Here is an 11,205-nt window from a genome sequence, read left to right as displayed (position 1 = left end):
TGGCCGAAGAATCCTAATCCAGGCCCTAATAGTGTCGAGCAGTGGAGGGGACTAGGTGCGGTGGAGTGGCTGATGGAGTGGTGGATCGCTAGTGGAGGAAGGAGGAATGTGACGCGAGGAATGGGGGAAGCAGCGTCCGGAGTCACGGCAACTCGCGGTCACGGTCTCCGCGTGAGATGCGGCGCCGCAAGAGGGGAGGCAAGAGGGGAGGGAGGAAGCATGGTGGTAATTTTGACCCATGGGGAGGTGAAAAAACCTAGGGTTGCGTTATATACACTTTTAGTAGAATTGGGCTATGTGGTGGTAATTTTGACCCATGATTCATAGAGTTGGGTTGGGTTTAATTTACCCATGGGTAAAAGGGTATGGGCAATGCAGTCCCATACCCTTACCTGCTTTACCTGTTGGGTAATATTTTTGTCCCATTTACTTACCCATGAGTGAAAAAATTAGTCATACCCTTACCTTAATTCTTTTGAAGAAAGTGAGCACACAGACCGGAAATCCCCACCAACTTTTTTTTACCGAAAAGTCCCCACCAAACTTATTACTACGGGCCACAGGGCATTTATGCAAGATGAAACCAAAACATGTGTCATTTTTTGTGCACCAACTTGTTAAAGTTAAGGGCAGTGCTAAAATAAAAACTACATCTAATTTCTATTACTATTAATTTCCATAGACACTGTATACCATAATCTTAATGGATAGTTACTATAGAATATTTTTATCCAATCATATGTATTCTCTCTTCATTCTGCATCAATCACAATTCTTTATGTCTTGGTTCTCGTGTTGATATAGTTTCTAACTTAGACCTGATTTTTATGATTTTTGTTTTCTCTCTCAAATAACTACTTTGCCACATCACCAAAATGCTTAGGTGATAGTACAATTAATATCCATAAAAATTACAATGGTTACCCTAAGAGCCCGGTGAACTATGGCAGGCCACCATTGCAAAATTTAGCAGCGGCTAGCTTGGCGGCGGCCTTCGTCACGTAGGACTCGTCCCAGAACCAACTGTTATGTGGCAACTAGGATTGAGAGGGGTGAGATGGGGAAACAGCGGCTGCTAGCGTGCTACAGTACTTGCGGAGCTACAATATTGGTGGGTACTGTTCACGTCGGATGTTGTGGCAGCGGCTAGGGCTGCGAGGGCGAAAGGAGGCCGGCCGGGGGCCTTGCCCACGGCCAGGCATGAGGGCCAGGCAAGAGGGAAGGGTTTTTCTTCTTAATTCTTGTTTGATTAGATTGATGCATCTCCTCTTCTTATATAGAGAGGTTTATACTTGACTTATAGGCAAGGCTTACTTGACCCCTTAGCAAACGACCCTTATCTCTAATTAACCGTAACACTAATGGGCTATGGCACTAGTCCAGATCCAATAGGTCCCTTACATACTCTAACACTAGCATTGCACACTGTTCACGCACCGTCCGTCACTAAGATCAACGGCCATGAAGGGGCTTTTGGAGACACTCCCGAGTTGACGGTTAAAGAATCCTTCATAGCGCAGAGTGGAGCGCAACTAATCTCGAACACCTTGCTCTATTAGCAGCAAAGGAGGGTCAGGGGTTCCATTCCCATACCTGATCACACTCCCAGCGATCTGAGGTTAGGACGTACTGTAGTCTGTTATTTGAAAATTCGGTCCATTCCCATACCTGAACAGATCGACCCACTCCGGCACTTAATGAGTAGTATGCCTATAGACTGCAATCTTGTCGGTGTCTGGATTTGTGGTCTAGACACTAACGAGTAATATATATCTGCATGTCCTTAATTCAAATGGTGATGCAGGAAGAGATATACGGGGTTTATACTAGTTCAGGCCGAGTGTGCCCTACGTCTAGTGTGAAGCGTAGTCTTGTATTATCCTGCACCTGGGCTCGTAGTAGGGGTTATAAGAGAGATGCGAGAAAGGGAGTGCATCCCAGGTCTCGGCTTGGGGTGTGGTGTATGAGACTTAGCTTGTGTTCGTAGTGTGATTGTGTTGTTACCGTGTGTGTGGGGCTATGTGGATCTCTCTTTTGAATGAGGTCCTCCCTCCCCTTTTATAGTTTCAAGGGGAGTGAGGGGACACGAGGTGTGGGTCGGAGTATGGTGTTGCACGGAGGGTAAGGTGTTCCATTCCTGATGCTATAGTTGATCGTGGTTGAGGTATGGATGCTCCTGTTGTTTTGTGTCGAGCCGTGCTGTTGCTGTAGACAAGACGCTTATTTCTGTTCTTGCTATGTCGACCCCTGTTCCTCATCTAGGTTATCCTCTAAGGTCTCTTCCCATAATCTGTGTCTAGGAGTTCTAACGGGTTCGTGATTAGGATTTGACACTCCCATTTCGCTTTACTCGCTCGTACGTACAGTAATAGGGGGCAGGTGCTGCAGTGATGGGAGTTGGTAGCACAGTACGTGTCATGCCTTACTCTGTAAGGCGTGACACAAGTTTGAGGACATGTCCCGCATACCATCTATTGTATGACAGTTGTTTGACGTATGGAAGAAGCCTGGAGTACCCTTATCGGGGAGAGGGCGCGTGAGCCTGGGCTCGAGCGAGACGGAAACTGTCTGAGGCTTGGCCTTGGGCAAGACGGGAACTGTTTCCCTATCGCTCGAGGCCTACCTTGGTCTGAGGCGGAATAGTTTTGGTATTGTTTTAAGGCCCAGTTTGGAGATGTTTTTTTGGGTGGCCTAGCTGTCTTCCTTTTCAAGGCTGGGTGATTGGGCCCCGGTCTTTGTATTGTTTTGTTTTGAAAAGAAGATCTAGGTTGTTTATGACATCAGTTTGGGTGTCCTGGTTTATGGTACCTGACAAGTTTGTTTTTTGAAATTGAGTCTGCTGACATGTTTGAAAAGTTATAATTGAAAATATTATTCGCTGATTTATTGTGAGGAAAAAATATTAAGAGGGGCCGCCGGATCCAGATTCACCCAATGTGACTCCGCCGGTGAGGCCGAGCACGAGTGCAGGACCACCACGTCCCTGTTGCACGGCCGCATCCAGCGGCCAGCGCGCAGGCGTCAGCACTCGCGTAGGGTGGCGGCAATGTGGCACGGCGGATCGCAACCGCGGTGAGTGGCGGCACCAAGGCCTTGTTTAGTTCCGAAAAGTGAAAACTTTTCGGAACTGTAGCACTTTTGTTTGTTTGTGACAAATATTATCCAATCATGGACTAACTAGGATTAAAAGATTCGTCTCGTGATTTCCAGCTAAACTGTGTAATTAGTTTTTGTTTTCGTCTATATTTAATGTTTCATGCATGTGCCACAAGATTCAATGTGACGGGGAATCTTGAAAACTTTTTAGTTTTCAGGATGAACTAAACAAGGCCCAAGCCGGCCATCGGTTGAGTCGCTACTTCGCTACTGTAGAGTGTGAGAGTGAGAGGTGCGTGCTCCGACTGTCCGTCTGTCTCTACCAGTCGTGTTCGCGGTAGCTTTCGAAGGTTCCTTCTTTAGGCGAGCAGATGCTGGCGGCTGGCGCATCATCAGTCATCATCCACTCCACGGGACTTCTTTTTTCTTCATTTGGGATTGGAATCTCTACCCCTCTTTTGATTTATAGTTTGGTCTATAAATTCCTATTCCTATGATTCTCTAGACCTGCAAGGGGTGCGGATCGAACCTGCAGCGAACACTCTCCGCTCCGAAAAATTTGCAAAGGATCGAAGCGTATCGACCCTAAACGAAAAAGGTTACGCTAGGGTCACGACGCCATCGACCCTGGGTCGACCCGAACCGAACCTCGCTGCCATTTGCTAATGATTGCAATGACCACACAGTCGGGGACTTCGCTGCAGACCTCATGGACACGATATGGTGACGCTGCTGCACCAACGTCCAACCTACAATGTGCTGCAGATCAACCTGATGCTAGACGCGGATCTGTCCTTAGCGGTTGGCAACCATGTGATTGCTCGTCCTCGCCCTCTTCTGGCTCCTCGCTGTTGTGTTGTTGTATGCGTACCGCGTACGAGATCATGGAGAAGAGCTCGACGGACGCTGTGCGGTGCCGGTTCTCGCGCCGAAACATGGCGCCCCGGTTCATGCTGCACACGGCGTACGTCGCGGCGTGCGCGCTTGTGGCTGCGGCGCTGCCATTCTTCAGCGACATCATCGGCGTGGTGGACACCGTGGTATTCATCCTGCTTGACTTCGTCCTCCCTGTCTTGTACAACATGGCGCTCGCGACGCCTAGGTGCTCGCCTGTGTACCTCGCCAACATTGTTATCATTGTCGTCTTCATCGGCGTCATCGCGCCATGGCATCCGTGCCGAAGCTCGCGCTCGATGCTGGCAACTTTTAGCTCTTCAGTGACAACATCGTGGACTCATGATAGAGCTATAACGGCATGTACTGATCAGTGGTTCCGCAGGACAGTAGCTTCGACAGCTTTTGGATGTTTGAATAAGGGGCGGTTCACCCACGGGTTACAGGAGAAAGAGAGGTGCGGATCGACCCTGACCCTGCTAACGATGGCCACGGGGCGGCGGGTCAGCAAAAGGGTCGCCCCGACCCGCACCATTTGCAGCTTGATGATTCTCGATTTGTTGATTCCTATTCAGTTTACCACAAGAGGAATCCTCACGTGTTTCAAATCAAATCAAACGGAGAGAGGTGGATGCGACAGGAACGGAAGAGTCAAGCTAAAATGCCAAAATCGGACTCGAGCATTGCTGCCGCCCGTGCATTATAAGCCCACTTGTCACTGAAGAAAATGTCATGTAACAGAAAATTAATCACTTTAAGATGACAGATTATATATTTTATAAACCTGCTGATCTTTGTCAGCCCAAATTAGATCTTATCGTATCTTGCAGCATATATATAGAGCATTAAATATAGATAAAAAACTAATTACACAGTGTAATTTGTGAGATGAATTTTTTTAAACCTAATTAGTTTATAATTGAACAATAATTATCAAATAACATAAACACAAAATTTTTCATCGAACTATACAAGTTTCCGGTATGCTAGTCCACGTGTTTAACCTACAGTGACTGGGTGACGTAACCGCTGATGCCCTTAAAATTTACCAAACCTACAGTGACGTAACTGATGATGCCCAAACTACTATTTTCCCACGGCTACGGATGCTTTTAAAATCCCCTCATCCGCATCTCTGTTTCCCCCTCCCTCACAGCGCGGCGGCTGCCTCACAACTCAAAACTGCAGGGACCACCACTCCAGCGAAAGCAGGGTCAGGCTCAGGCGCAACGCAACAAAAACAACACAAGGCGACGGCGATGAGCTCTGCGGCGGCGATGACGGGGGCGGGGAAGGTGGTGTGCGTCACCGGCGCATCAGGGTACATCGCGTCCTGGATCGTCAGGCTGCTCCTCGACCGCGGCTACACCGTCCGCGCCACCGTGCGGGACACCGGTGCGTGCGCATCCCGGCCCCTCCTCCCCATCTCTTCTTCCCTTTCCCGCTGATTCCTTCCTTGTGGTAGCTAGCGGAATTCCTGTGGTGTTTTGTGAGATTGGTTAGGTTAGACTGGGAAATCAGAATGACTGGTTGGCAGGGACCGGATATTCTACCTTGGTAAATTCGGGATGGTGGTTGCTTCTGGATCCACTCGACGGAGGCACCCCGAAATCTTGATTGCATCTGTAGACTGGAAAATGCTGCTACCGATCAACTTGGTTGGTCAGTTTATTATGGTGCATTTTGTATCCCCATACGATATCACCACACCAAATTCCACAAGGGCGAGAATAAGCCCCTCTTTTGGGGGGAAAAACAGGAACAGCAGAGGAATTTTGTGTCCTATGTACGGAGTAACCCTCAGGAACAAAGGAATGCCATGAACATTGGCTAAAACATGTGGCTCAACCGCTCAAGTGTCCAACCTCATGTTCACTCTCTGTAGTTTCATGTGTATTTCCTACTTCCCTTCCAAGTGGCTACCTATAAACGACGAATTTTATGGGACCTGCAGTTCTATATGTTGCGTTTGCACTTCTACTGAACTCTTATATATTTTTTTCTTTTATTTTTACTATTTTCGTGCTCTTTGTTCTTAATTTCACGTACGCCACCATAATTCTTTAGCAATATTACGTTTGACATACGGCCATTGCTGTGATCTTCCCTTTTCAGCTGACCCAAAGAAAACATTGCACCTGACTGCTCTGGATGGAGCCAAGGATAGGCTGCACTTATTTAAAGCTAGCCTGCTAGAAGAGGGCTCTTTTGACGCTGCAGTTCATGGATGTGACACCGTATTCCATACTGCCTCTCCCTTTTATCACAATGTCAAGGATCCTAAGGTTTGTTTAATGGAAACAAGAGATGCTGTCTGCTGCTAGATTTATCAGACATTTACAATTTTTTCAGCTTTAAGATGCATTGTGTCTTGAAGGCATAGAGTATTCATGTGTGCTGAGCTTCTGTACTTCCCATCAGTTTATTATTGTTATTTTGCACCTAGTAAATAACATGATCTTCAGGGTTTTGCATTGAGCCATTCCCTTGGCTGATATGTTGGGGCATTGTACTTCAGTGTGCACTTTTCTTAGCATTCCTTATCAGATAGGGTCGCTTTTTAATCCCAATATTCCTCTTAGTGATTAGTCCATGACCATCATGGCAATACCTAGACCAACTTGTTTATGCTATATTATGTTCGTATAAGCCCTACTATTTTTTTTGGCTGTAAATAAAAATCCAAAATAACAATTTAAGTGAAGTCACAAGGATTCTAAACAGAGGATTATTAAATTACAAATCAGGATTTACAAATTTTGTAACAGACATAATGTTTTTACAACAACAATTGACATGTGCCAACATCTACCTATCTACTGATTTCACCTTGTTGGAGTTGGACCCATGTATTACTTTTAACTATCTGAGAAATTACAAATTTTACTGGTTATGTAAGGAGTTATATGTTTCATTGTTTTATCTGTATCTCTGTTCAGGCTGAGTTACTTGACCCAGCAGTTAAGGGAACACTCAATGTTCTTGGTTCATGCAAGAAAGCTTCTATTACAAAAGTGGTTATAACATCCTCTATGGCTGCTGTTTCCTACAACGAGAAGCCAAGGACTCCTGAGGTCACAGTTGACGAGACATGGTTTACTGATCCACAAATTTGTGAAAAGACTCAGGTATTATTCCTCCTTTCTACCATAAATAATTATTTCCTCATATAGCTTTTGTATTATTGGTAGTATTTTGGTTGTTCAGCACATATGGTTGAGTAGCAACTATTATGGTACGTTTTGCTAATTTTGGTCCATTTATATGTCCAGTTATCTGAAATCTGCATGCTTCGATGCCCTTGTTTTCTTTCATATTAACATACCTTTTTCTTTAGAATATGTTTACCTTGTTCATTCAAAATAATTGCTTTAAATGGTATTGTATTGATTATTCTGGTTATGTAGCCCTTGGGCATTTTGTAGGTTTTAGCAGAGATGTAATCGTCCGGTGACCAGTAATTGCATCATTTTGTTTCATATGATAAAGGGCTGATGGCTTCATTGATTTATGGTTGTTATTTTTCTTAGTTTCAGCATATTATTCACTTTGAAACCAACAAAGTGCATGATGCATGAACCATTTGAGTTAGATTAAAATTCGTTGAAATATCTTGTTCTATTTGTATTTCAATCTCGTTTGATTTTAAGTAGTTCAATGAAGTGGTCATATTATGCGGTAGCCTCACCAGATTGTGTAGAGACTAAATAGTTTGTGTTTGGTTGCCAGCATTAGGCATTAGCATGTATCCAGACTTGTGCAGTGCAGCTTACTAGTGTTAGGTTGCCCGCATAGTGTCCAAAGAGGCCTAAGGCTGAGCTTAAAAAAAGAGACCTATGCCTGCAATAGCTAGTACACCAAATTTGGTCTTATTTACCCAATGGGGTCGACAAAAAAAGAATCTCCTCGCCTCCCTTACCTCTACTAGAACATAGAAGTGGGTTGATTACATGTAATACAATGTAAGTGTTGGAATATAAGTGAATTGCCCACCTCTCCCCATCAGCTTAAGCTTTTGGGTTGAACTGGTCGGTGCATGCAACTCAATATGGTATCAAAGCCAGAGGTCTCGAGTTCGAATCCTGGTTAGCGCAATTAAATAAAATAATTGCTGCTCGCTCCTATTCCACGTCTGAGGCCTGAGGGAGCCTCCACGTGAGGGGGAGTGTTGGAATATAAGTGAATTGCCCACCTCTCCCCATCAGCTTAAGCTTTTGGGTTGAACTGGTCGGTGCATGCAACTCAATAGTAAGAAACCAAACATAACATTACTAAACGCAGCTTGCGTGTGTTGAACAACCAAATAACAACACACTGCATAATATTTTGCTGTCTTGGGTTGTGCTACTTGAGGCCTAATACAGGATAAGACTAATGTAAACAACCAATCACAATTTCTTGCAACTGCTGAAGTGCTTCACTACTGATCCTACTTAATTAATGTTACTCTTCTCATTTGTCATTAGCATTACATAATTATTGCGTAATTTGAATATATATTCAAATCCAGTCCTGACTAGTAGTGCAACCTTAAGAAACAGTCCATCCAACATTTGTAAGTCTGATTGGCTATTGATTACTGAACATTCAGCAAAGTTTGATTTCGTTGTCTTATATCAATGTCTCAAACTATCTTGTTATTTGTTTTATCATTATTAGTTTATTTTCTAAGTCTACATTCTTTGGCAGCAATGGTATGTTTTGTCCAAGACACTCGCAGAGCAGGCTGCTTGGAAGTTTTCAAGGGATAATGGATTTGAAATTGTTACTATAAACCCAGCAATGGTTATTGGTCCCCTGCTCCAGCCTACACTAAATACCAGTGCTGAAGCAATCCTGAAGTTAATCAATGGTAAGATGCTTGTCCAATTACCTTTTAAGCTTACCTGTTTGTAGAGTAGAAATAGAAATTATAGCAACCACATTCGTTTTGGGTTTGTTATTTGTTCAAATACCTGTAAGGACAGTAGGGACGCAGGACGCTTGTGCTTAGTACAAGTTGTGTATTCTACTTCACAGATTTTGTGCCTTTTGCTGCAAACCTTGGAGATACTTTGGAAAATTTACTGTCAAGTCTCTCATTCTGTTAATAATGATGTGTCCTCAAGCCACAGATCAAATAAAATGTAAGATCATTCTCTGAAGCTATGTGAATGTGTACATATGAAAACTGCTATGTCGGCTTTTAATATGTTACTCCTTAGATCAACAGCTCTATGATAACTGTTATGTGACTTTGCTTACAACGACTACTTTGCTCATGGCACCTTCCCTAATGTCTTTACATTGTTTTGCTCTCAATTCATCTGGGCAACAAATTGAAGGTCACATAATTTTCATTTTATATTTTGAAAGTTCATCATTTTCATGCTATTGCAGGATCATCTACATATCCCAATTCAAGCTTTGGATGGGTTAATGTCAAAGATGTTGCCCTGGCCCATATCCTTGCATATGAGATTCCCTCGGCAAATGGAAGGTATTGCATGGTGGAAAGAGTTGTTCACTACTCAGAACTAGTCAAAATCATCCGCAAGATGTATCCTACCATTCGTCTTCCAGACAAGTAAGTTCATTTTTTAGAATAAACAGACAAGTAAGTTCATATATTATTTCAATCATTATCAAATGTGATGCCTGTTATTCAGAAATGCAATGCATTATATATGGTTTGTTTGGAAAAAGCCACTTTCCTGTGTTTTTACTTCGTTAAATATCTTTATTTAGGATAAGTGTTTTCCTATGACTTCAGAGCATCGTGAAATGATAAAAGCATTTCCACTTTGTCAGCTGTGTCACGGGTTGATGTAAAGAACATACTCAATCAGTGTTTGTCTCACAATGAATAAAATATTACTTAAACCTATTAGTTCAAAGAACGAATAAGAAACTAAGAGTATGTTCTTCTCGGCAGGTGTGCAGATGACAAGCCATTTGTCCCAACCTACCAAGTATCAAAGGAGAAGATAAGAAGCATAGGCATTGAGTTAATTCCAGTGGAGACGAGCGTCAAGGAGACTATCGAAAGCTTGAAAGAGAAGGGATTTGTTAGTTTTGACTCGAGCAACCTGTGAAACAGAAGTATTACTATTAGTACCTGATACTGCATTAGAGACATGCATCAGACTTCGCCATTCACAAGTTGCTAGTAGCTTTGATCTGTAAGGTTACCTAAAATAAACTGTGGCACGTCGCCACGTTGTAGCTTTTTTTTCGGATATGTTATGTTTTGGTCGGCTTGGGAAAACGTGATATATATGGCTAGTCTCGATAGGGATTTTATGTCCCAGCTTTCAACGCATCTATATTTTAGAAATAGTCATCTCTCTTTATAAATATGGTGTTATAATAGCATATTTAATACCCGTAAAACTTTAATGAAATTCGATTGAGATTGGCAGCTGAGAAATGTGGTACACTCTATTACAGAATCTTTTTTTTACTAACAATGCTTCCTGTCTTTTCACCGGCCACACAAAAAATACAGGCGTCAGTAAAGCGCAAACCTGTAGATGGGTTTGTGGGCCCACTGACTACAACCGTAAGTGATCATTTTGCACAAATCAATTTCCATTGGCGGTTAGTTTAGCCTAGCCTATTTGTTTCACTAAAATTTAGCTGTCGCTGATACTGATTTATTATTAGAGAAAAATAATATTCCTTTCTTAAAAATTACTACTCAATTAGTGCTAAAAAATAGGTGGAAGTAACAATTTACCTATTTCTACTCGCTTAAGTCAAAATAGGTATCCGCCAGCAAAAACTAGAAATATATCCATTTCTACTAGCGGCTGTATTAGAGAACGGCCAATACAAATGTAGCAATAAATATCGCTTTGCTCTCTGAAATGTAACTTCCATTCGAACCTGAACCACTCTTGTTGGAGTTCTTGAAGGATGAAATTTTGCCAAATACAAGAGGTACATTTTAACATTCAGAGTACCTTACCCACCTTTCGTGAGGGAACGACTTGAGATCAAACTCTCCTCACAAGTGATTCTACGATATGTTGGATTTATTATGGGCTAGACCCATTTAGATTTAATAAATTAATAAACTTTATAATATGCAATTATGGACAATATATATTGTATCGAATTGGAAGTTCAAGAGTTGGAGTGGTAGTCAGGCTGACGGTACAGGAGTTTCAACTCAATTATGTGGAAGTTTCAACTCACTATATGCAGGTGTTTCGATAGATAACTGAGGGAGTT

General features: G+C 42.9%; 1 protein-coding gene across 1 annotated transcript; it reads left to right on the top strand.

Annotated features, from left to right (window-relative positions):
- Window positions 5,115-10,326, top strand: LOC8081642 (cinnamoyl-CoA reductase 1). The gene is made up of 6 exons (XM_002453684.2): window positions 5,115-5,385; window positions 6,106-6,275; window positions 6,930-7,118; window positions 8,680-8,842; window positions 9,370-9,556; window positions 9,905-10,326. The coding sequence occupies exons 1-6, from the start codon at window positions 5,250-5,252 to the stop codon at window positions 10,062-10,064; spliced, it is 1,005 nt and encodes a 334-aa protein (XP_002453729.1). The 5' UTR covers window positions 5,115-5,249; the 3' UTR covers window positions 10,065-10,326.

Source organism: Sorghum bicolor, chromosome 4, assembly GCF_000003195.3.
Source record: "Sorghum bicolor cultivar BTx623 chromosome 4, Sorghum_bicolor_NCBIv3, whole genome shotgun sequence".
NCBI classification, from domain to species: domain Eukaryota; kingdom Viridiplantae; phylum Streptophyta; class Magnoliopsida; order Poales; family Poaceae; genus Sorghum; species Sorghum bicolor.
Note: the sequence above shows the minus strand (reverse complement) of the source record. Positions and strands in the feature narration are given on the sequence as shown.